The sequence below is a fragment of the Tachyglossus aculeatus genome, chromosome 11 (assembly GCF_015852505.1).
Source record: "Tachyglossus aculeatus isolate mTacAcu1 chromosome 11, mTacAcu1.pri, whole genome shotgun sequence".
Classification (NCBI taxonomy): domain Eukaryota; kingdom Metazoa; phylum Chordata; class Mammalia; order Monotremata; family Tachyglossidae; genus Tachyglossus; species Tachyglossus aculeatus.
Window position 1 is genome coordinate 16,594,490 of NC_052076.1, and position 26,211 is coordinate 16,620,700.

General features: G+C 45.8%; 1 protein-coding gene across 1 annotated transcript; it reads right to left on the reverse strand.

Moving 5' to 3' along the window:
* Positions 1 to 12,348: 12,348 nt before the first annotated feature.
* Positions 12,349 to 25,186, reverse strand: KRT20 (keratin 20). The gene is made up of 8 exons (XM_038753624.1): positions 24,797 to 25,186; positions 18,634 to 18,716; positions 17,566 to 17,722; positions 17,181 to 17,342; positions 16,960 to 17,085; positions 16,250 to 16,470; positions 15,421 to 15,458; positions 12,349 to 12,458 (listed from the first exon to the last, which is right to left on the reverse strand). The coding sequence occupies exons 1-8, from the start codon at positions 25,184 to 25,186 to the stop codon at positions 12,349 to 12,351; spliced, it is 1,287 nt and encodes a 428-aa protein (XP_038609552.1).
* Between the last annotated feature and the right edge of the window lie 1,025 nt (positions 25,187 to 26,211).

Sequence of the window (26,211 nt, forward strand, 5' to 3'; positions counted from 1 at the left end):
GTTCTCATTCCAGCTCTGTCAATTGTCGGCTGTGTGACCTTGGGTAAGTCACTTAACTTCTCTGCACCTCAGTTTCCTCATCTGTAAATTGGAGATTAAGACTGTATGCCCTAGTTGGGACATGGACTGTGTCCAACCTGATTATCCGGTGTCTACCCCAGTGCTTAGTACAGTTCCTGGCACATAGTAAGCACAAAACAAATGCCATTTTTTTTTAAATCATTGAACAATGGAAATAAGCACGGTCGTTCTAGCTCTGAGTTTTTTCCAGGCTGTCTTTCCACAGTAACACAAATCAATCAATGCCATTTTTGAGGGTTTACTGTGTGCAGAACACTTGGGAAAGTACAATATAATAGAGTTCCTAGGTGTGATCTCTATCCACTAGGAGCTTACAGACTACATGGGAAGAGAGACATTTAAATAAACTAAATAGGGGAAAAGGTAGAAGATAATGAAATGTACATAAGTGCTCTTTGTCTGGGATTAGTATCAAAATACGTAAGGAGTACACAGCCAAGCGCATAGGTGACGCAGAGGGGAGGGCGGAGAAGGGAAATAATGATGTAGCCAGGGAAGACATCTTGGAAGAGATCAATCAATCAATCAATCGTATTTATTGAGCGCTTACTGTGTGCAGAGCACTGTACTAAGCGCTTGGGAAGGAGGGTTTTGAAGGTGGCAGATTGTTGGAAATGAAGTGGGAGGTATTTCCAGGCCTGAAGGAGGATGTAGGCATTGGGTTGATGGTGAGATAGACGAGATCGAAGTACAGAGAGTAGGTTGGCTTTAGAGAAACTGAGGGTGCGGGTGGATTGTAGTAGGAGATTAGTGTGGAGAGGCAAGAATAATAATGATGGCATTTGTTAAGCGCTTACTTTGTGTATAGCACTGTGCTAAGCGCTGGGAGAGAGCTGACTCAGTGACTTAAAGTTAAAGGTAATTAGTTTCTGTTTGATGTAGAGGTCGATGGGTAACCATTGGAGGTTTTTGAGGAGTGGGGACATTTAGACTGAATAGTTTTTCAGAAAAATGATCCTTTGTGCGGTGTCAAGTACGGACTGGAGAGGGGAGAGTTAGGAGGCAAGGAGGTCAGAGAGGAAGCTGTTATAGCAGCGTGAAGCAGTGTGGCTTAGTGGAATAAATATTTCTATTTATTTTATTTTGTTAGTATTTTTGGTTTTGTTCTCTGTCTCCCCCTTTTAGACTGTGAGCCCACTGTTGGGTAGGGACTGTCTCTATATGTTGCCATCTTGTACTTCCCAAGCGCTTAGTACAGTGCTCTGCACACAGTAAGCGCTCAATAAATATGGTTGATTGATTGATGGATTGATTGATTGAAAGAGCCTGGGCTTGGGAGTCAGAGGACATGGGATCAAATCCCAGCTCTGCCACTTGTCAGCTGTGTGACTTTGGGACAGTCACCTCACTTCTCTGTGCCTCAGTTCCCTCATCTGTAAAGTGGGGATTAAGATTGTGAGCCCCACGTGGGACAACCTGTTGACCTTGTATCTACCCCAGCGCTTAGAACAGTGCTCGGCACATAGTAAGCGCTTAACAAATGCCATCATTATTATTATTGTAGTAGTCAAGGAGAGATATGATAAGTGCTTGGATCAACGTGGTAGCGGTTGGGATTGGTAGGAATGGGTGGATTCTAGAGATGTAAAAGTAGAACCAACAGGATCTCATGATAGAATGAATGTGCCAGTTGAAGGAGGGAGATGAGTTGAGGATAGTGCCAAAGTTACAGGCTAAACAGGAACAGGGGAGAGTTTAAGGAGACTACACGGAATGATTTCAATTTTATTGATTAAATAAGTGGCAAGGTCATTAGGTGTAAGAGACGTGGGGTCAGATTGACAAGGTGTTTGAGGAGGGAGTTCAACGTCTGAAACAGATTGTCATGGACAATCGACATCGGAGTCAATAAGATTGGAGAAATACTGTTGCCAGGTGGAGGAGAAGGGAGAAATAAAATAGGTGAGGATGAAATTGAGCTAGATGAGATCGGCCTGGTGACAGGATTTCCGCCAACAGTACTCCGCAGCTTGTGCGCAAGAGTGGAGGAAGCATTTTATGGAGGTGATCCAGGGCTGTAGGTGGATGATACGAGATCAACAGAGGGACAGAGGAATGAGGGAAATGAATTCAGTTAAGAGGGTGGTGTTGAGGCCGTGGATTTGTTTGTCAAGAGAAGGTAGGTTGGGTATGGAAATCAAGGTGGGCATAATGATTTTAGAAAATGGGAAGGGCTCAAAAGATCAGTTGTTTCTGTTGGGGAATAGGACAGATTTGTGGAGAGGAAGTGTTTGGGAGAGATTGAAAGTCAGGAGGTTGTTCTCAGAGACGGGAATTTCAGAGTTAATGAGGTTGGCGATTGTGTAGTGAGTAGAGATGATGAGACTGAGCAGGTGGCCAAATTGGCAAGTGGGTGAGGTGGGGAGGAGCAGGAGGTCGGTGGGGTTGAGGAGTTAGAGGAAGTGGAGAGCGGAAAGGTCGTTGGGAACATCCACATGGATGTTGAGGTCGCTGAGAATCTGAGTAAGATGGGGCAAAAGAGAAATTAGACTGCCAACTGTGTGCTCTGCACTCGTTTATATCCAAGCACTTTTCATTCATTCATTCATTCAATCGTATTTATTGAGCGCTTACTGTGTGCAGAGCACTGTACTAAGCGCTTGGGAAGTACAAGTTGGCAACATATAGAGATGGTCCCTACCCAACAGTGGGCTCACAGTCTAGAAGGGGGAGGCAGAGAACAAAACAAAGCATATTAACAAAGTAAAATAAATAGAATAAATACATACAAATAAATAGAGTAATAAATATGTACAAACATATATACATATATCTATATATGTATATACATCTACATATATATATGCAAAGGTGCTGGATGAAATAAGTTGGGAATGAACTACTCATTTCTCAATGTGAAATCACTCATCTGTCAGGTTTAGTCTTTCATTTAGATTCATTTAGGGGAAGCAGCATGGCTCAGTGGAAAGAGCCCGGGCTTTGGAGTCAGAGTTCACGGGTTCAAATCCCGGCTCCACCAGTTGTCAGCTGTGTGACTTTGGGCAAGTCACTTCACTTCTCTGTGCCTCAGTGACCTCATCTGTAAAATGGGGATGAAGACTGTTATCCCCCTGTGGGACAACCTGATCACCCTGTAACCTCCCCAGCGCTCAGAACAGTGCTTTGCATATATTAAGTGTTTAATAAGTGCCATCATGATATTATTTAGAGGCTAACCAAAGGGGGAAACTGACGTTAAATTATTGCCACTACACTTTGGACGCTTTTTCCGGAAAATTCCAGTAGATGGCAATACATACCAACCCAAAAAATTCCCCTTCACTTTATTACAAATCCTCCACTGCATCTCCTGGGCCTCAGGCATTTTCACCATGCACGGTTTTCATTTCAGTATCTAAATCCCAGAGAGATGTTAGGAGTGAGCCTCGGGAGGTTGGGGATTGATTCAGTTTCTGGGTTCTGACAGGCAATTTTTTTTTTTTTTAATCAGCTTTCCTCCCCTTGTCTGCTGGGTGACCTTGGAAAGAGAAGCAGCGGGGCTCAGTGGAAAGAGCCCGGGCTTTGGCGTCAGAGGTTAAGGGTTCAAATCCCAGTCTGCCAATTGTCAGCTGTGTGACTTTGGGCAAGTCACTTCACTTCTCTGGGCCTCAGTTCCCTCATCTGGAAAATGGGGATTAAGACTGTGAGCCCCCCGTGGGACAGCCTGATCACCTTGTAAACTCCCCAGTGCTTAGAATAGTGCTTTGCACATAGTAAGCGCTTAATAAATACCGTCATTATTATTATAAGTCACTTCACTTCTCTTTGCCTCAGTTACCTCATCTGTAAAATGGGGATTGAGACAGTGAGCCCCACATGGGACAGGGACTGATTTGCTTGTATCCACCCCAGCACTTAGTACAGTGCCTGGCACATAGTAAACACTTAACAAATACCATTACTATTATTATCATTGTTATTATTATTTTCTCTTTTGAATTGTACATGTTTCTGGTTCAGGGAGACCTTTCCTTCCACATTGAATTAGTATTCGGTGAAGATGAGGCTGGAATGAGAATTGTCCACCATTAGTTCTCAAATTGTGGACACTCATATGAGACTCTTGTCACTGGAATTAGGGTTGGGTGGATGCATCTACTGTTTAGTAGACACAGCTAGTGTTCTAGACTTTAAGCTCACTGTGTGGTGGGAACAAGTCTACCAACTCTATTACATTGTACTCTCCCAAGCTGTTAGTACAGTGCTCTGCACACAGTAAGAGCTCAATAAATACAATTGATTGATTAGTACAATGCTTGGCGCAAAGTAAGCACTCAGTGAATACCATTGATTGATAACGGGGAGAGTGAGACTCTCTCTACACAATGCACTTTTTTGGGGGGTACTTGGGCTAAGTGCTTATTAAGTGCCAAGCACTGTACTTCGTGCTGGGCTAGATAAAAGGTAATCAGGTTGGACACAGTCTCTGTCCCACATAGGGCTCACAATCTAAGTAGGAGGGAGTAGGATTTAATTCCCATTTTACCGATGAGGAACTGAGGCACAAAAAAGTGAAGTGATTTGCCCCAGATCACATGGCAGACGAGAGGCAGAGGTGGGACTAGAACCCAGGGCCTTTGACACCCAAGCCTGTGCTCTTTCCACTAGGCCATAATGCTTCAGATTTATGCAGTTGTCAATCAATCAGTATTGAGTGCTTTCAGTGTGCAGCGCACTTGCATTGAACAGAGTTGCTAGTTGTAGTTAGAAGTAATAGTATTTATTTAGTATTCACTGTGTGCAGCACTTGTACTAAATTCTGGGAGAGAATACTCAGGTAGGAATGAGACATGTTCCTTGTCCCTCAGAGGGCTCACAATCTATAAGAGTATAAATGAGGAGAAGGGATTGGAGACAGACACTTCACAGGTGATGAAACATTAAAAGACAAACTAGACAAATACCCAAAATAAAAGCAAAATCAGTAGGGAGCTGTGGCCCAAGGAGCAGAATTTCAGGTTCCTTGGGGCTCAGATTTCTGCAGTCGCCAGTTTTCCCAAGGTTTTATGGAGGCCTCATGCTGTGGTTACTTGTGGGAACAGTTTTTATCCCTGGCCTGGTGGGCAAGGAGCTTGCTGGAAGCGGGAACTCTTGGGTGAGGGAGGTAAGGTTGCAGTTACCACAAGTGGTTTTCTCGGTGGTGATGGAGTCTGAGATCATGTCAGAGGGAAGGGACACACTGTCCACAAGGAGTTTACAGCCTACAGGAGGAGACAGACATTAAAATAATTTATGGATAGACTGTGAGCCTGTTATTGGGTAGGGATTGCCTCTATTTGTTGCCGAATTGTACTTAGTACAGTGCTCTGCACACACAGTAAGCACTCAATAAATATGATTGAATGAATTCAAATAGCACAGCACCTGTATATATGTTTGTACATATTTATTACTCTATTTATTTATTTATTTATTTATTTACCTGTACATATCTATTCTATTTGTTTTATTTTGTTAGTGTGTTTGGTTTTGTCTCCCCCTTTTAGACTGTGAGCCCACTGTTGGGTAGGGACTGTCTCTATATGTTGCCAATTTGTACTTCCCAAACGCTTAGTACAGGGCTGTGCACGCAGTAAGCACTCAATAAATACGATTGATGATGATGATGATGATGATGAAATAGTAGAGTAGAGGGATATGTGCACAAGTGCTGTCAGGCTGGGGTGTCAAAATGCTTTAGGCGGACACAGCCAAGTGCATAGGTGATGCGAAGCAGAGCGTGAGTAGGGGAAATGAGGGCTTAGGTAGGGAGGGTCTCAAGTGCTTAGTACAGTGCTCTGCACACAGTATGTGCTCGATAAATCAATCAATCAATCGTATTTATCAGCTGTATTACTGTACACTGTACACTGTACTGTACACTGTATTATACTGTATTACTGTATCAATAAATAGGATTGATTGATGGATTGATTGATTGGAGATGGGATTTTAGGAGGGCTTTGAAAGTGAGGAGAGTGGCGGCCTGTTGGATAATTAAGGGGGAGGGAGTTCCAAGCCAGTGGGAGGATGTGGTGGGCCAGGGGTTGGTGGCAGGATAGATGAGAGTGAGGTACAGACAGTGGGTTGGCAATAGAGGAGAGAAATATCGGTCCTTCATATCTGAAGACATCCTACCGGTGAGGATCCAGTGAGTTACAGATACCCAATCTCAGGCACATTAGGCACAAAAAACCATGGTCCTTGAAGGATTGTATAATGGCCAGTTTGACCGCTGGTTGTACCCTCGAATAGACAATGGAGGATGCTAGAGAACCCAAAGCCATTTAAGTAAAGGATTTGGGTTAGACCCAAATTAGCCTGGACAACCCATTCAAGGGAGCACTGCTCTGGAAGATGAATCTCCATAGTATACATATATACCATATATGTATGACTCTATGTATAAATATAAAATATACCATATGTATTTTATGGTATTTGTTAAGTGCTTACTATGTGTCGCTATATATAATAATAATAATGATGGCATTTGTTAAGCTCTTACTATGTGCGAAGCACTGTTCTAAGTGCTGGGGGTGATACAAGGTGATCAGGTTGTCCCACGTGGGGCTCACAGTCTTAACCCCCATTTTCCACCTGAGGTGACTGAGGCTCAGAGAATAATAATAATAATAATAGTATTTCTTCAGTGCTTACTATATGTCACTATAATAATAATAATAATGGCATTTGTTAAGCTCTTACTATGTGCGAAGCACTGTTCTAAGTGCTGGGGGTGATACAAGGTGATCAGGTTGTCCCACTTGGGGCTCACAGTCTTAACCCCCATTTTCCACTTGAGGTGACTGAGGCTCAGAGAATAATAATAATAATGATAATAGTATTTCTTCAGTGCTTACTATATGTCACTATAATAATAATAATAATGGCATTTGTTAAGCTCTTACTATGTGCGAAGCACTGTTCTAAGTGCTGGGGGTGATACAAGGTGATCAGGTTGTCCCACTTGGGGCTCACAGTCTTAACCCCCATTTTCCAGTTGAGGTAACTGAGGCTCAGAGAATAATAATGATAATAATAATAATGGTATTTGTTAAGTGCTTACTATGTGTCGCTTTAATAATAATAATGATGGCATTTGTTAAGCTCTTACTATGTGTGAAGCACTGTTTTAAGCGCTGGGGAGTTTACAAGGTGATCAGGTTGTCCCACAGCGGGCTCACAGTCTTAATCCCTGTTTTCCAGTTGAGGTAACTGAGGCTCAGAGAATAATAACAATGATCAATCAATCAATCAATCAATCGTATTTATCCCGCCTCCGCCGCTGGTCAGCTGTGTGACTTTGGGCAAGTCACTTCACTTCTCTGTGCCCCAGTTCCCTCATCTGTAAAATGGGGATTAAGACTGTGAGCCCCGCGTGGGACAACCTGATCACCTTGTAACCTCCCCAGCGCTTAGAACAGTGCTTTGCACATAGTAAGCGCTTAACAAATACCATCATCATTATTAAGCGCTTACTGTGTGCAGAGCACTGTAATAAGCGCTTGGGAAGTACAAGTGGGCAACATATAGAGACAGTCCCTACCCAACAGTGGACTCACAGTCTAGAAGGGGGAGACAGAGAACAAAACCAAACATATTAACACTGTTCTAAGTGCTGGGGGTGATACAAGGTGATCAGGTTGTCCCATGTGGGGCTCACAGTCTTAATCCCCATTTTCCAGTTGAGGTAACTGAGGCTCAGAGAATAATAATAATAATAAAAATAATAATAATAATGGTATTAAGTGCTTACTATATGTCACTATAATAATAATAATGATGGCATTTGTTAAACTCTTACTATGTGTGAAGCAATGTTCTAAGCGCTGGGGAGGTTACAAGGTGATCAGGTTGTCCCACAGGGGGCTCACAGTCTTAATCCCCATTTTCCAGTTGAGGTAACTGAGGCTCAGATAATAGTAACAATAATAATAATAATAATGGTATTTGTTAAGTGCTTACTATGTGTCACTATAATAATAATAATGATGGCATTTGTTAAACTCTTACTATGTGTGAAGCACTGTTCTAAGTGCTGGGGAGGTTACAAGGAGATCAGGTTGTCCCACAGGGGGCTCACAGTCTTTATCCTCATTTTACAGATGAGGTAACTGAGGCCCAGAGAAGTTAAGTGACTTGCCCAAAGTCACCCGGCTGACAAGTGGCGGAGCTGGGATTAGAACCCACGACCTTGGACTCCCAAGTCCGTGATCTTTCCTCTCAGCCACGCTGCTTCTCCATTTGTTAGGTTGCCCACGCACATTTGCAATCCAAACAAACATCTTTTATGGAAATTACACCCCTGTAACATACCTTTGCTCAGTACCCTCAGAAAACAGAAGCCATTCGTGTGAGAGTCGTGGGCCAGTCAGGAGTCTCACCCGAGGACAAACTCCCACAGTCCTTGCCTCTTGTGACCATCAGCCCAACCTACTCTTTCCCAACCCTAGCGTTTTCCCTTCCCTGGCTTGCTGACGAGGCCTAACACATCAATTCCATCAATCCTAACACAATTCCTAACACACTTCCACATCAATTCCTAACACATCAATGTTAGAGAAGCAGCGTGGCTCAGTGGAAACAGCCTGGGCTTTGGAGTCACAGGTCACGGGTTCAAACCCCGGCTCCGCCACTTAGCTGTGTGACTTTGGGCAAGTCACTTAACTTCTCTGGGCCTCAGTTACCTCATCTGTAAAATGGGGATTAAGATTGTGAGCCCCACGTGGGACAACCTGATCACCTTGTAACCTCCCCAGTGCTTAGAACAGTGCTTTGCACATAGTAAGCACTTAATAAATGTCATAATAAAAAAGAAAAATTCCATGAGGAAGCAGGAGGGAACAGGGAACTCATCGAATTTCTGTCGGGATCACCTGGAAGAGATACATCCTGGCGCCTCCGGCAGAATTATAAACATTAAACGCGTTTCCCTTTCAAGGGTTCGGTGGTTTGCGGTTGCCAAGGGACACGAGACTTTGACCCTAGATAGTGAGTGAAGTCAGGGTGGAAATTTTAGTCTCCAGGGGTTTGTCTAGGATGAGGAGGAGGCTGAGAGCAGGTGTGGCAAAAAGCAAGCTGTCACGTTGGCACTTCTGTTAGGACAAACTATTGCCTCTTGCCTATAATAATGGTGGCATTTGTTAAGCGCTTACTATGTGCAGAGCACTGTTCTAAGCACTGGGGGGATACAAGGTGATCAGGTTGTCCCACGTGGGGCTCACAATCTTAATCCTCATTTTACAGATGAGGTAACTGAGGCTCAGAGAAGTTAAGTGACTTGCCCGAGGTCACCCAGCAGACATGTGGCAGAGCCGGAATTCGAACCCATGACCTCGGACTCCCAAGCCCAGACTCTTTCCACTGAGCCACGCTGCTTCTGCCTATGGGCTCAAATCCTTATTCAAGGAGGATTGATCTGTGATCTCAGGTGGAGCTTCAGGGCAAGTTAACCTGGGGACATCTTGGGTAGAATCAAGGCAGGAAGAAAGTCAGGAGAACAGTATTACTCTGGAAATAGATCTACTGGATTTCCTCTTTGGAAATGTAGGGCATTTTAGCAGGACACATTTCAGAGATGGGGAGTGCCCCCCAACACGATAACAGGGTAAGTATATCAGCAATAATTTTATTTTAGTGGTTTTTGTTAAGTGCTTGCTAGGTGCCGGCCACTTTAATAAACACAGGGGTAGATACAAGCTAATCAGGTCGGAGGACACAGTCCGTGTTCCACCTGGGGCACACAGTCCTAATCCCCATTTTACAGATAGGGTAACTGAGGCACAGAGAAGTTACGTGTCCTGCCCGAGATCACACAGCTGACAAGTGGCAGAGCTGGAATTAGAACCCAGGACTTCTGACTCTTAGGCCCATGCTCTATCCATTAGATGACGCTGCTTCTCTGCAGGAGTTGTAAACTACATTACACTGTAAAGTTCTCCATGGCCTAGTGGAAAAGTACACGTGTCTGGGACTCAGAAGGACCCGGCTTCTAGTTCTATCTCCACCACTTGTCTGTTGTGTGACCTTGGGCAAATCGCTTCACTTCTCTGTGCCTCGGTTACCTCATCTGTAAAATGGGGATTGGGACTGTGAGCCCCACGTGGGACAGGGACTCTGTCCAACATGATTCACTTGTTTTCATCCCAGCATTTACTACAGTGTCTGACACATAGTAAATAGGAGAAGCAGCATAGCTTAGTGGAAACAACGCGGGCTTGGGAGTCAGAGGTCGTGGATTCTAATCCCGGCTCCACCACTTGTCAGCGGTGTGACTTTGGGCAAGTCACTTAACTTCTCTGAGCCTCAGTTACCTCATCTGTAAAAAAATGGGGATTAAGACTGTGAGCCCCACGTGGGACAACCTGCTAACCCAGTGCTTAGATCAGTGTTTGGCATTTAGTAAGTACTTAAATGCCATCATTATTATTATTATTATGAATCCAGAGGAGAGGCCCTATAGATTGCTAGGACTAGAACCCACATATCCAATCCACCACCAAAACCTGCCAGTCTCACCTTCACTACATCGCCAAGATCTGCCCTTTCCTCTCTATCCAAACCGCTACCACGTTAGTCCAATCCCTCATCCTCTCCCGACTGGATTACAGCACCAGCATCTTTTCTGATCTCACCACCTCCTGTCTCTCCCCGCTTCAGTCTACACTTCACTCTGCTGCTCTTATTATCTTTCTACAGAAACGTTCTGGGTATGTCACCCCCCTCCTCGAAAATCTCCAGTGGTTGCTCATCAACCTCCATATCAAGCGAAAACTCCTCATTATTGGCTTCAGAGCTCTCCATTACCTTGCCCCCTCCTACCTCACCACCCTTCTCCCCTGTATCCCAGCCCACACACTCTGTTCCTCTGGTGCTAACCTTCTCACTGTCCCTCATTCTCACCTGTCCCGCTGTCGACCCCCGGCCCACATCCTACCTCTGGCCTGGAATACCCTCCCTCCACACACCTACTAAACTAGCACACTTCCCCCCTTCAAAACCTTACTGAAAGCTCATCTCCTCCAGGAGGCCTTCCTAAACTGAGCCCCCCCTTTTCTCTGCTTCCCCTTCTCTCCCCATCTCCCCTCCTCACCCCGCAACACTAGTGTATATATGTACATTTTATAATTCTATTTATTTTTATTAATGATGTGTATATATCTATAATTCTATTTATTTATATTGATGCTGCCGATGCCTGTTTACTTGTTTTGATGCCTGTTTCCCCCCTTCTACACTGTGAGCCCATTGTGGGCAGGGATTGTCTCTATTTGTTCCTGAATTATACTTTCCAAGTTCTTAGTACAGTGCTCTGCACACAGTAAGCGCTCAATAAACATGTTTGAATCAATTAATGAGAGGGGGAGAAGGTATAGACTCCTAGGCCCAGAGGTGCAGGGGCTATGGACTTGCTGGATGTAGAGGGGAGGTGCTATAGACTGCTAGGACTAGAGGAGCTGGGATTACTGACAATTCCGCCAATTCCAGAGGCTCCAGAATTGAGCCTTGGGAATCTCCAAAGCTGGAGAAGCAGCGTGGCTCAATGGAAAGAGCCCGGGCTTGGGAGTCAGAGGTCATGGGTTCAAATTCCGGCTCTGCCACTTGTCAGCTGTGTGACTGTGGGCATGTCACTTAACTTCTCTGTGCCTCAGTTCCCTCATCTGTAAAATGGGGATTAAGACTGTGAGCCCACTGTGGGACAACCTGATCACCTTGTAACCACCCCAGAGCTTAGAACAGTGCTTTGCACATAGTAAGTGCTTAATAAATGCCATTATTATTATTATTATTATTATAAATTAGGCACTGCCTTTCTCCCCTTTAGCACTACTTTCCCCTACTAGTTGTGAAGAGAGGACATGTAAGATTACAGCTCCTCTGAGACACGAAAAGATTAAGACTCTTTAGAGGTCTATCTTCATTCAATCAATCACTCAACGGTATTTATTGAGCATTTGTCTGCAGAGCGCTGCAGTAAGCACTTGGGAGAGTACAAAACTAACAGATTCGGTTGACACGTTCCCTGCCCAGGGTGATCTTCAAGTTTCATTCAGTAGTGTTTATTGAGCATCTGCTGAAGGGAGGGCACTAAATTTTGGAGAAAAGGATAAGGACATCATGTTAGAGACATGCCCTGGCCCACAGAAAGCTCAAAATCTAAGACAGCAGAAAGAAGTAAGGAAGAGAAGAGACATTGTTTTGGCTGACAGGGCAAGATGTGTCTCCCAGGGAAAGGGACTTAGAGCTTAAGTAATTCAGGGTTTCCTGTGGGTGTGTGAGAAGGAATCATTTGTCACTCTCCATAGACTCGTTCATCTCCTTGGTTTGGGTTGAGACAATCTTCCCATCCACCATTTCTTCCACCACCATCCTGATTTTCCGGGTTTTCTTCACATCTGAGGATCAGAAAAGCAAACAGATTTGAAATCTCACTGTGTGTGACCACGGCTTGCTCTCTGCTCTTATATTACTGTGTTCAATGACATGGCACCTCCTCTCCATGAATGTATGCAGAGTTGAGGAAAGAATGATCCACCATTCCCTTGGAGTAGATAAATAATAATAATTATTATTATAATTATGATATTTGTGCCAGGCACTCTACTAAGCACCTGGGTAAGCAAATCAGGTTGGCCGCAGTCCCGTTCTCACACTGAGCTCACAGTCTTCATCCCCATTTTACAGATGAGGTAACTGAGGCACAGAGAAGTGAAGTGACTTGTCCAAGGCCACAGAGCAGAAAAATGGTAGAACCAGGATTAGAACTCATGATCGTCTGACACACAGGTCAGTGCTCTATCAGTTGTAATTTTTTTTTTGGTATTTATTAAGCACTTACTATGTGTCAAGCACTTTTCTAAGCACTGGAGTGGTGCACATTAATCCAGCCGGATACAGTCCTTGTCCCACATGGGGCTCATGCTCAAGTAGGAGGGAGAACTGGTATTAAATCCCTATTTTACACTTGAGGAAACTGAGGCGCAGAGCAGTTACGTGACTTGCCCAAGGTCAGAGGCAGGAATAGAACACAAGTCCTCTGGCTCTCAGGCCCGTGCTGTAGCCATTAAGCCATGTTACTCTAGACTCTAAGATCTCTGAGGGCAGGGAATGTCTCTACAAATTCTGTTATGTTATACTTTGCCTAGTACTTAGTACCGCGGTCTGCCCACAGTAACTACTCAATAAATATGATTAATTGATGAATTAGTTCATTGAGAATGGCCAGGACAAGGCCTAGTGCTAACTTTCTCACTGTACTTCAATCTCGTCTATCTCTTTGCCGGCCACTCACCCATGTCCTGCCTCTGGCCTGGAGCGCTCTCCCTCCTCATATCTGACAGACGATTGCTCTCCTTGCAATTCAAACCTTACTAAAGGCAAATCTCCTCCAAGAAGCCTTCCCTGACTAAGCCCTCCTTTCCTCTTCTCCCACCCCCTTCTGCGTTGCCTTGACTTGCTCCCTTTATTCTTCCCCCATCCCAGCCCCTCAGCCCTTATGTACATATCTGCAATTTATTTCTATTAATGTCTGTCTCCCCATTTAGACTGCAAGCTCGTTGTGAGCAGGGAATGTGTCTTTTTATTGTTATATTGGACTCTCCCAAGTGGTTAGTACAATGAGAAGCAGCGTGGCTCAGTGGAAAGAGCACGGGCTTTGGAGTCAGAGGTCATGGGTTCAAATCCTGGCTCCGCCAATTATCAGCTGTGTGACTTTGGGCAAGTCACTTAACTTCTCTGGGCCTCAGTTACCTCATCTGTAAAATGGGGATTAAGACTGTGAGCCCCTCGTGGGACAACCTGATCACCTTCATCATCATCAATCGTATTTATTGAGCGCTTACTGTGTGCAGAGTACACCTTGTAACCTCCCCAGCACTTAGAACAGTGCTTTGCACATAGTAAGCGCTTAATAAATGCCTTCATTATTATTACAATGCTCTGCACACAGTAAGGAATCAATAAACACAAATTGAATTGATTCATTGAATGAATGAAGCAGTATGGTGTAGTGAATAGAACACGGGCCTGGGATTCAGAAGGTCATGGGTTCTAAACCAGCTTTCTCCACTTGTCTTCTGTGTGACCTTGGGAAGTCACTTCATTTCTCTTCGCCTCAGTTACCTCACCTGTAAAATGAGAATTGAGACTGGGAACCCCATGTGGAACAGGGACTGTATCATCATCAATCGTATTTATTGAGCACTTACTGTGTGCAGAGCACTGTACAAGCGCTTGGGACAGTCCCTACCCAACAGTGGGCTCACAGTCTAAAAGTCCAACCTGATTTGCTTGTATCCACCCCAGCAATTAGTACAATTCCTGGCACACAGCAGTTAACATATAACAAAATTATTATCATTAATATTATTATTATAATGAATGAATGAATGGGTGGGATTCCTGCCAGTTTGCTGGAAGTGATCTGGTTCTCAGCTCTGCTTCCATCACAGAATACTTCTCTGGATGGCATCAGAGGGATTGCTTCAACCTCTAGCGGCTCACAGTAGCCCGGCCTGGGGAGGTCAATTCTTCTGGGGTCCCCAGGCTCTGAGCCTCCTCCACCCCAGGGATAAGGAAGGCAGAACAGTCTGGAATGGGGCACAGTTAAAAGAATAAGTGCCAGTGTCCCTATTCCAGATGAATGATTTCAAGCGGATGGACGCTTTTAGGGTTTTTTTCTTGGCTCCACGGTGGGATTGGAGCTGGACCGCCCGTCACTGGAACGTGTGCCAAGGAGTGAATTTGACCCTGACATCGCTTTAATCATGCACCGTGCCAGGCAGCTGGTCAACTACCTTCTAGACTGTGAGCCCACTGTTGGGTAGGGACCGTCTCCATATGTTGCCAACTTGTACTTCCCAAGTGTTTAGTACAGTGCTCTGCCCACAGTAAGTGCTCAATAAATAAATATGATTGAACTACCAGTAGCACTGTCAGCTCCCCAAATGAGTCAGTGTAGCTACTGGCAGGGGCCAATGGGGCCAGTCTAGACAGGTGATGGGGGAAGATCAGCCTGCACTCCTGCTGGTTGTGCTCTTTTGGCCCAGAAGCTTCTCGGGTTCCCCTCATCCACAGTGTGCTGCAGAGCTCACGGTGTCTCCACTGCTGACCCAGTTCGAAATGACTGGCTTCTCCCTCCTCCCGTGCAGCACCTAGACTTTTCGGAAAGGCCGGGCACCTCTAAGTTCCTTGGCCCTGCCCCCTAGTTCCCTACCCCTGTCTGTCTCCCCCTCTAGAGAGTAAGCTTGTTATGGGCAGGGAATGTGTGTACCGACTCTGTTGGATATTTTCCAGTGCTTAGGACAGTGCTCTATCCACAGTAAGCACTCAAACAATACCACTGATTGATGGATTTACCTTTTTCATCCAGAAGAGTTGTCTCACTGTCCACAGTTCTGTAATTAAAAAAATTGGAAGAAAAAGAGTCAGTATGTTATCCCCATTTCAGAGAGAGTGAGAGAGTGAGTGAAATGAAGAGAAAGGCGAAGAAATGGTAAAGGAAGAGGGACTAGGAGAAAAAGAGACAGAGAGGCAGGGGGAGAAAGAGAGGGAGGGAGAGATCCTCGGCTTTATGCCCTGAAGATATTATTTTGTGCTAAGTGATACATGGATGAGGGACTCTGTTGTGCTCCTTCACTTTAGAAAGCACCCCATGCTTCAGTGTCATTTGGAGTGGGAGGTGATTACAAGTTGATAATATAATGCCAATTTAGTGGTGCTTGGAAAGCTAAGTTTAAAAGCTTTGGTGTTGATTTTGTAAAAAATGGCAATCTTTCACTCAACGGTCCCTTTCTGGTGTGTTACGGATCTTAGTTTCAGCCTGGAAAATACCCGGCTTATTTCACAATTTCAAAATTGGACTGTTTCACCCTATTTTTCTAATTCTAACTGGAGGCTATTCTTAATGTTATCTGTGGCGGCAGCAAGACCAAATCATGGGGAGAATTTTTTTTGCCTTTCTTCTTCTTTTGGTCCCCGTTGAGGTTGCTGTATTCACTGGATCCATTACGGCCAAGTCCTCAACTGTCGAAAGACCTTGGATCTGAGAGTCAGAGAGAACTGGGCTCTGGCCCGACCTTGGCCCCCGGACTTTTTTGTAACCCAAGCCCAGTAAATAAACCTCTCATTGAGCTTCCAGCAGTTAAAAGACATCGAGTCAGAAGGTATCCCAGGCCAAAAGACTTACAGTATCTCCTCTCCTTCTAGGAGGCGGCGGTAAGTAGCAATCTCCTTCTCCAGCCGGTTCTTGACGTCAAGAAGGATGTTGAAGTCGTTGCTCTGCCTCTCCGATTCTGAGCGCACCTGGATTAGCTGGGCCTTCAGAGCGTTGAGCACTGCCTGCAGCTGGGCCAGCTGGGCCCCATAACGGGTATTGGTCCCCTCCAGGGTTTGCTCCAATGCACCTCTCTGCAACCAGCCGTGGAAACACAAAGCTTTAGAGCTCAGTACACACCCAAGGACCCATTTTGTGGCAAAGAACAGGGGAGAGAATCGTCGTTTTTTTCTTATGGCACTTTAGTGCTTACTATGTACCAGACACCAAGCCCTGGGGTAGCTGCAGGATAATCAGTACGGACACAATCCCTGTCCCACATGGGGCTCACAGCCTAAGTCAGACGGAGGAGGATTTAATTCCCATTTTACAGATGAGGTAATCGAGACACAGCAAAATAAAGCGATTGCCCAAGGTCGCACGGCAGATAAATGGCAGAGCCAGGATAAGAACCCGGGTTCTCTGCTGCCCAGGCCTGTGCTCTTTCCACTAGACCACGGTGCTCCCTCCTATGGGCTACTTTGATGGACACCCCCACTACAGTTAGGGTGGATCCCAAGGATGCGTCTGTGAAGAGGGGGTGCAGAGAGGGGGAGAGGAGAGAGGTGGGGGGAAGACTTTACCTGGCTGAGCTGGGACTGCAGCTCTATCTCCAGGTTCTGCCACTTGTGCCTCAGCTCCTTGACTTGGGTCATGCTGGCCTCCAGTTCTTTATTGTTCAGGGTGATCTGATTCTCCACCTCGATCGTCTGAAACCCAAAGGAAGGAAGCGGAATCGTCCGAGCTCTGAGCGCAGGACGGCCCTTCCACGCCGCCCCCCCAGGATTTGAAAGTAGGGTGGTACCTGGGTCTCGAAGTGCTCCTTGGCCTCCTGAATGTTCTTCTTGGCCATGCTTTCGTACTTCTCCCTCATCTCATTTATGATGGCCCCGAGGTCTTGGCCGGGCGCTGCATCCACTTCCACTTTGACGGTGGCCCCCAGATGCTTGCGCAGGGTATCAACTTCCTAGGAGAGAGAGGATCCAGATTAACCCCAGCTTGGAGAATCATCCCACCCTTCGCAGGGCCTGGGTAAGACGATGAGCAGTCACAAAATGGTGGCCAGTCGCTTTCCTGAGGGAGCGAAAGACGAAAAGGCCGCCCGTTCCGAGGGTTAACTCTTCTACCCCATTTCTGTCCCCAGGGCTCAAGCGGCGAAAGGCCTGAAAGGGTCTCCCGTTGCCCCTCACCTCCTGATGGTTCTTCCTGAGTAAAACGATCTCCTCGGTCAAGTTTTCGACCTCCGATTCCAATCTGGCCTTATTTAGGGTCAGGTTGTCGGCGACTTTGGTCAACCCCTGGATATCTCCCTCTACTGACACACGCATTCCTAGTTCAGTCTCATATCTGTTTTAGGAGAAAGAGAGATGGTTTTAAAATGCCAGAAATCCAGAGCTGGCCTTGAGAAATCATCTTGTCCCGACCCCTGCCTCCGAGCCATCTGGGGCGGATGCATACTAAATCTTTTCTTTCAGAGTTCCAGGGAAGCAGAATTTTACACCTTTCCTGAGAAGTTTATTCCAGTTTATCTCCTTGGGGATATTGCCTTCCTTGTGCCAAGCCCAACTCTATCCCTAGAGAGAGAGCTACAGCAGCAGTGGTTGGCAGGGGGAGGTTCACAGCTTGTTCTGCATCCCTGATGGATGAATACCATGAGCATTATGCCAGGTACCAGGGTTTATATGATTAGGGGACTACCCCCACATGCCAATCTCTTCCTTGAGTCCCTGGCTAAAGCCTAAAGAGAAGCAGCGTGGCTCAGTGGAAAGAGCCCGGGCTTTGGAGTCAGAAGTCATGGGTTCAAACAATCGTCAGCCGTATGACTTTGGTCAAGTCACTTAACTTCTCTGTGCCTCAGTTACCTCATCTGTAAAATGGGGATGAAGACTGTGAGTCCCCCGTGGGACAACCTGATCACCTTGTAACCTCCCCAGCGCTTAGAACAGGGCTTTGCACATAGTAAGCGCTTAATAAGTGCCTTTATTATTATTATTTACCATTCCCCTGCCCTTCTGACCTATAGCATTATGGCACCAGTCATTGCTTTGTGGGAAGTTCATTTGTTCAGCTCCCTCGGTCAGCTCTTAGGCTAACCTGGGGCAGGGCAGGGCATGGAGGCTTTTGGATCCCATGCTGCCTCTTCCCATTCCTCCCAACACAACCATCCCTCTCTTCCCCCTGAACACTGAGGGCCCTGCCGCTCAGAAGAATACATTCTTGGAGAAGCAGGAGGGAGGGAAGTCCAACACCCAACCTACTTGACTCTGAAGTCTTCCGCCGCCAGCTTGGCATTGTCGATCTGCAGGACCAACTGAGCGTTGTTTAGTTGGGCCGCCTTAATCTGAAAATCCGAAATAATAATAATGGCATTTATTAAGCGCTTACTATGTGCAAAGCACTGTTCTTGGGGTGACTTAAAGCACAATCACTCCTTAGGGTAAAACCAGCAGGCTCCAGACTTGGGGTGTCAGCCAATGGGAGACATAAATAATCTCCCTTCACTCTGTATCGACTGTGCACTTGAGTGTGTATCCTTTAAGCAATTTGAACTCACCCCAGCCCCTCTGCATTTAGGTACATATCCTTATATTCCACCATTTCCCCTATCTAACACTGTAAAGTCGCCCCCTGAAGAAGGTAAGCTTCTCCTTTTAGGAGAAGCAGCGTGGTTCAGTGGAAAGAGCCCGGGTTTGGGAGTCAGAGGTTGTGGGTTCTAATCCCGACTCCGCCACATGTCTGCTGTGTGACCTTGGACAAGTCACTTAACTTCTCTGAGCCTCAGTTCCCTCATCTGTAAAATGGGGATTAAGACTGTGAGCCCCACATGGGACAACCTGATCACCTTGTATCCCCCCAGCACTTAGAACATATTGGAGTAGATTCACACATAGTAAGTGCTTAACAAATCAATCAATAATATTTATTGAGCACTTACTGTGTGCAGAGCACTGTACTAAGCGCTTGGGAAGTACAAGTTGGCAACATATAGAGACAGTCCCTACCCAACGGTGGGCTCACAGTCTAAAAATAATAATCACTGTTTTAAGTACTGGGGAGGTTACAGGGTGATCAGGTTGTCCCACGTGGGGCTCATGGTCTTCATCCCCATTTTACAGATGAGGTAACTGAGGCCCAGAGAAGTGAAGTGACTTGCCCAAAGTCACACAGCTGACAAATGCCATTGTTATTATTTTGGGCAGGGAAGACATCTACCAATTCTACTGTATTATACTTTTCCAAGTGCTCAGTTCAGGGCTCTATGTACATTAGGTGCTCAATAAATATATTGATTGATTGACTGAAAGAGTTAGGGTCTTGGTATGAACCCAGAAATGCTTTTTAAAGTGCGGGACATAAAAACTAAGTTTATAGAAACCAGATGTGTGATGTTTTTCTGATTAAGGTATGGTACAGATTTGTGCACATGTCCCCATAAAACTAGCACATATATAGGATCATTAACCCATAAAGGACATACATAGCACATATGTAGGACCTATAACACATAATGCAAGTATACAGGACTTTTCCATCAGAAACATAAAGTGCTTTTCATCTTTGAACGCTGTTATATATCCCCTCCTAGACTAGGAAGATGGTCCTCAGCTATTAGTTCCGCAAGACCAAAATGATGGCAGAGGGCTGAGTGATTATTCATTTTCCTTGTTTCCATCCTGCCTCTCCTTAGCAGGCTCTCTTCCAATCCTTGTAGTGTTTTTGAGTAATGTAATCAGGTCCAAGAAAAACTGTGATTACAGGGATTTTTACATGGGCCTATGGAAGGCTGGTTATGGAAATTAGGGTATTTATTGTGTGTGTGTGTGTGTGTGTGTGTGTGTGTGTGTGTGTGTATTTGGTATTTATTCAGTGCTTACTACGTGCCAGGCACTATACTAAGAGCTGGGGTAGATACAAAATAGGTTGGACACAGCCCATGTCCCACATGGGGCTCATGACTTTAAAACCCATTTTACAGATGAGGTAACTGGGGCACAGGGAAGTCTTTTTTTAATGGTATTTATTAAGCGCTTACTATGTACAAAGCACTGTTTTAAGTGCTGGGGAGGTTACAAGGTGATCAGGTTGTCCCACGGGGGGCTCACAGTCTTCATCCCCATTTTACAGATGAGGTAACTGAGGCCCAGAGAATCAATCAATCAATCAATCATATTTATTGAGCACTTACTGTGTGCAGAGCACTGTATTAAGCGCTTGGGAAAGTGACTTGTCCAAAGTCACACAGCTGACAATTGGCGGAGCCGGTATTTGAACCCATGACCTCTGGCTCCCAAGCCCCTGCTCTTTCCACCGTGCCACGCTACTTGTCTGCCCAAGGTCACACAACAGACAAGTGGCTTTGTTCTTTTTTTTCCTCTCCCTGGGAATCACAGTCAAATTCCTGGGCCTAAGATACCATAGTAGGTTGAGAATGCACACGTGTAACCCTGGTAGCATGGGTTGCAGCTGGTTCCCAACCTGCTGGGTAGCAGGATAGTGTAGTGGATAGAGCTTATGGCCTTGGGCAAGTCACTTCACTTCTCTATGCCTCAGTTTCCTCATCTGTAAAACAGGGATTAAGACTGTGAGCCCTATGTGGAGCAAGGACGGCCCAACCCGATTGGCTTGTATAATAATAATAATAATGGCATTTATTAAGCGCTTACTACGTGCAAAGCACTGTTTGTATCTACCCCAGTGCTTAGTACAGTGCCTGGCACACAGTAAGCATTTAACAAATACTAGAATTATTATTATTAACCCTGGCATTTTATGCTCGATTCAGTTCTCTCTCTCAACGACATATTCAGTGTGCCGCCAAAGCCTTCTGGTTCTACCTTCACAGCATCTCCAAAATCCACCCCTTCCTCTCAACCCAAACTGCTGCCTGGCTAAGCACTTAGTACAGTGCTCTGCGCACAGGAAGCGCTCAATAAGTACGATTGAATGAAATTCATTCAATCGTATTCATTGAGCGCTTACTGTGTGCAGAGCACTGTACTAAGTGCTTGGGAAGTGCAAGTTGGCAACATATAGAGACGGTCCCTACCCAACAGTGGGCTCACAGTCGAGAAGGGGGAGACAGAGAACAGAACAAAACATATTAACAAAATAAAATAAATAGAATAAATATGTACAAATAAAATAAATAAATACATACAAACATATATACATATATACAGGTGCTGTGGGGAGGGGAAGGAGGTAAGGGGGGGATGGGGAGGGGGAGGAGGGGGAGAGGAAGGAGGGGGCTCAGTCTGGGTCTATAAGTGAATGATCACTTATATCATGATTGACCGAGCAGCCATGCCTGGTTCCCTGGTTCCTCCACCATTAATCCTGGAAGAACAGTTTTTATAGACTACCACATACTAATAATAATAATAATAATGATAATATTTGCTAAACATTTACTATGTGCCGAACACTGTTCTAAGCGCTGGGGGAGATACAAGGTAATCAGGTTGTCCCCCGTGGGGCTCATAGTCTTAATCCCCATTTTACAGATGAGGCAATTGAGGCACAGAGAAGTTAAGTGACGGGCCCAAAGTCACACAGCCGACAAGTGGCAGAACCGAGATTAGAACCCACAATCTCTGACTCCCAAGCCTGTGCTGTTTCCACTGAGCCCCGCTGCTTCACATGGATTGCAATTACAATTGCCATTTTGTCAGGTGGATTCTGCACCTGAGCCGTTTTGATCAGATAATAATGATAATAATTGTGGTTTTCACTAAGTGCTTATTATGGGCCGAGCACTGGGGTAGCTAAAAGAAAAGCAGATCCCACAGTGTCGGTAGGAGGGAGAACAGGTGTTGAATCTCAATGTGCAGATGAGGGAACTGAGACAAAGAGAAGTGACTTGTCCAAGATCACACAGCAGAGAAGTGGAGGAGTTGGGATCAGAACCCAGTTCATTTCACTCCAAGGTCAGTGGTCTTTCCACTAGGCCATGCTGCTTCTCTCCTTCATGGATTAGGAGTTTGGAATTGGCTGTCACTCCTGATGTTAGAGCCATGCAGGCACACGGGAGATTGAGGATTTGTTGGGTGAGTTTCCTTCCCTCGGTTCTGTTGGCAGAGACGAAGTTTAGACTCTTTAGACCTGACCTCAACGACAGGTCCTGAGCTTTGGCCATAATTTGCCATGGGTGTTGGTCAGATGAATTTGGTTTAATAGATAAAGGGGAAACGACTACAGGGAACAACCCAAGATTGTGAAGTACTTTCAAGATAAGCGTGCCCTGTCAGACCATGTCAGACCCGATGACGTCGTGATGAGGGCAAAGTCTTTTGGTGGTTTGGGCTGATAAGGCGGTCTGTCTCACCAGCACCAGGAAATTCTTTGGCTAGCTCAGAAACAATATGCTTCGGAGACATTTGCAGCACATTTTACTAAGAAATAGAAAGGTTTAATTACTGACAAAGGAGCCATTTCTCCACAATTTGCGAATGGTGACTCACCTAGAGAAGGGGGTTTGTTTTAAACACAGTTCACAGTGTAGTTATTCCGTCCTTGCCTTTCCACTTAACCTTAGTAATGGAGATGCAATGTGTAAAGAGAAGCACCGTGGCCTAGTGGAGGCTTGAGAGTCAGGAGGACCTGAGTTCTAATCCCAGCTCCGCTGTTTGTCTGTTGTGTGACCTTGGGTCAGTCACTTAACTTCTCTATGCCTCAGTTACCTCATCTGTAAAACGGGGATTAAAGTTGTGATTTGCACGTGGGACATGGGCTGTGTCCAACCTGATTTACTTCTATCTAACCCAGAGCTTAGTACAGTATAGAGAAGCAGCGTGGCTTAGTGGCAAGAGCCGGGCTTGGGAATCAGAGGTCATGGGTTCTAATCCTGGCTGTGCCACTTATGGGCTGTGTGACTTTGGGCAAGTCACTTCATTTCTCTGTGCCTTAATTACCTCATCTGTAAAATGGGGATGAAGACTGACTGTGAGCCCCACGTGGGACAACCTGATTACCTTGTACCTCCCCCAGCACTTTGAACAGTGCTTGGCACATAGTAAGTGCTTAATAAATACCATCATCATCATCATTATTATTATTATTACAGTGCCTGGCATATAATAAACGCTTAACCAACACCATTAAAAAATCCTCCCCCAATCTTTATGTAGAATTGAGTTCTTCAGCTTTATGGAGACAATTCCTGGGCAATTAAGAGATCTTTGAGTGGGAAGCAGCATGGCCTGTAATGGAAAGAGCATGGTCCTGGGAGTGAGAGGACCTGGGTTCGAATCCTAGCTTGCCACTTGCCTTCTGTATAACCTGGACAAGTCACTTAACTTCTCTGTTCCTCATTTGTAAAATGGGGATTCAATACCTAGTCTCTCCTCCTGTAGAATGCAAACCCCATGTGGAACAGAAACTGCGTCTGACCAGATTAATTTATATCTATCCCAGGGCTTAATATTCATTCATTCATTCAATCAATCGTATTTATGGAGTGCTTACTGTGTGCAGAGCACTGTATTAAGCGCTTGGGAAGTACAAGTTGGCAACATATAGAGACAGTCCCTACTCAACAGCGGGCTCACACAGATCTTGGCACAGAGTAAGTGCTTAATAAATACCATAATGTTAGTATGTTTGGTTTTGTTCTCTGTCTCCCCCTTCTAGACTGTGAGCCCACTGTTGGGTAGGGACTGTCTCTATATGTTGCCAACTTGTACTTCCCAAGTGCCCAGTACAGTGCTCTGCACACAGTAAGTGCTCAATAAATACAATTGATTGATTGATTGATTGATTAATTCATTGTTTTGCTCAGAGTTTGGTTTGTGTAGGAAATGAACCACTGTCCATTCATCACCAGCTAGCTGGAGCCCAGAAATGGATTAGAATCAGTCATTCATTCAGTTGTACTTATTCAGCACTTTCTGTGTGCAGAGCACTGTACTGGGCACTTGGGAGAGGACGATATAACGATAAGCTGAAACCTTCCCTGCCCACAGCGAGATTACAGTCTAGCGGAATTAGAGTTTAAACCACCCAAGCACAAGAAAGAAGTGATGGGGTTGACTGACAGGTGACTAAGGTGTCCATCCCTTAACAGGCCTTCCACATTCTGGCTTAACTCCTCAGAGACCACCCCTCCTTCCCTTTATCGAGGTGGGAATGGGGATGGGGACGCCCCCCCAGTCAGATGAGAGGTGGGAACAGCCCAGGCGTCATCATCATCAATCGTATTTATTGAGCGCTTACTATGTGCAGAGCACTGTACTAAGCGCTTGGGAAGTACAAATTGGCAACATATAGAGACAGTCCCTACCCAACAGTGGGCTCACACAGGCGTGTGTAGGGAGTGACCAAACGGTGTCTTTCCTTGACTCCTCCCTTCCCAGGAAACCATCCAAAGCCGGATTCCTGGGAAGGCCCGCCAGCCCCCAATTCCCCAAGAAAAACGTGTCTCACCTGATCTTGGAGCGCCTCAATCGTCTTGTAATACGAGCTGTAGTCTCGGCCCATCGGAGTGGAGTTCTTCTCGTGCCACTGTCTAATCTGCACTTCCAGCGTGGAGTTGGCTTGCTGGAGGGAGCGCACCTTTTCCAGGTAGGTAGCCAGGCGGTCATTTAGATTTTGCATGGTCCCCTTCTCGTTGCCCGTTAGTAACGTGCCCACCCCAAGGCCCTCGCCGTATTGGGCCTGGGTTGTGCTGGTAGAAATCCTAGTGCCCCATCCTCCGGCCCCACCGTGGACACTGGGAGAATATATAATCTGCTTGGCTGGCATTCTGTACATGGGGCTCATGAAGGCGGCCTCGTTGGAGTTGCTTCTAAGGTATTTTCCTCTGGCGATAGACATCTTTGGCTTCGGGACTGAGCGTGCCAAGCTGAGCAGTGGTGACAGGAGATATAGAGCTGGCCGAGGGTGTGACTGACACCTTTATACTCTCCGGGCTAACTCCATCTCTGTAGACCCCGCCCATGACTGGAGCCTGGAATGGTCCTCCCACCCCCCACTCCCGGCACCCTGGATTTCTCTGGAAAAGGGGTGGGGATTGGGAGCCTCAATTTCAAGCCCAGAAGGCTCCTCTTCAGAGTGAATTTTAAACAAAAGGGAGACACAATTGAACGGCTCGTGAATCATAAAAGTCCTGCATCTGTCTCTCTCATTCATTCAATCGATCATATTTACTGAGCGCTTACTGTGTGCAGAGCTTGGGGCTCTCCAGTCCTCAGTTTGGACTGAGTGAGGAAAATGATGTATTCAGAACTCTCCTAGATGGGGAGGGATTAAAGCAAGCAGATGGGATTCTGAGAAGGTACAGGATGACCAGGAATAGGCCAGAGGAAGCAGTGTGGCTCAGTGAAAAGAGCACGGGCTTTAGAGTTAGAGATCATGGGTTCAAATCCTGGCTCCACCACTGGTCAGCTGTGTGACTTTGGGAAGGCACTTAACCTCTCTGTGCCTCAGTTCCCTCATCTGGAAAATGAGGATTAGGACTGTGAGCCCCCTTGTAACCTCCCCAGCGCTTAGAACAGTGCTTTGCACACAGTAAGCACTTAATAAAATGCCATTATTATTACTAGAGGAGATTGGGGTGGTTAAATTATTGTTGCAGCCCAGAGATTTCTGCTGTTTTCTGTCTGGAGGTGAAATCGGTTAACTTTTCTCTCTATTGCTGCCACCCTTCTCTATGCTTCTGCCTATCTCTGTCTGCCTCTTTTTCTCTCTGTCTCTGGCTTCTGGGAACCGCAGTAGGGTTAAACGAGCCCCAAGATCATTTGATTTTCCTGCCCAAACATTCAAGGGCCAGGTGGAGAGCTCAGTCCAAGTTACCAAGGAAATAAATTTCTCAGCACCAGAGAAAGATACAGTTATGAATG

What these genes read in the sequence shown, in the direction of transcription:
- KRT20 (XM_038753624.1), bottom strand. Translation starts at nt 25,186, where the DNA reads ATGTCTATCGCCAGAGGAAAATACCTTAGAAGCAACTCCAACGAGGCC. An exon ending in TTGAGGCGCTCCAAGATCAG is followed by an intron (nt 18,717 to 24,796) that starts GTGAGACACGTT and finishes TCGGATTTTCAG; the next exon opens with ATTAAGGCGGCCCAACTAAA. An exon ending in GCGGAAGACTTCAGAGTCAA is followed by an intron (nt 17,723 to 18,633) that starts GTAGGTTGGGTG and finishes CTCCTAAAACAG; the next exon opens with ATATGAGACTGAACTAGGAA.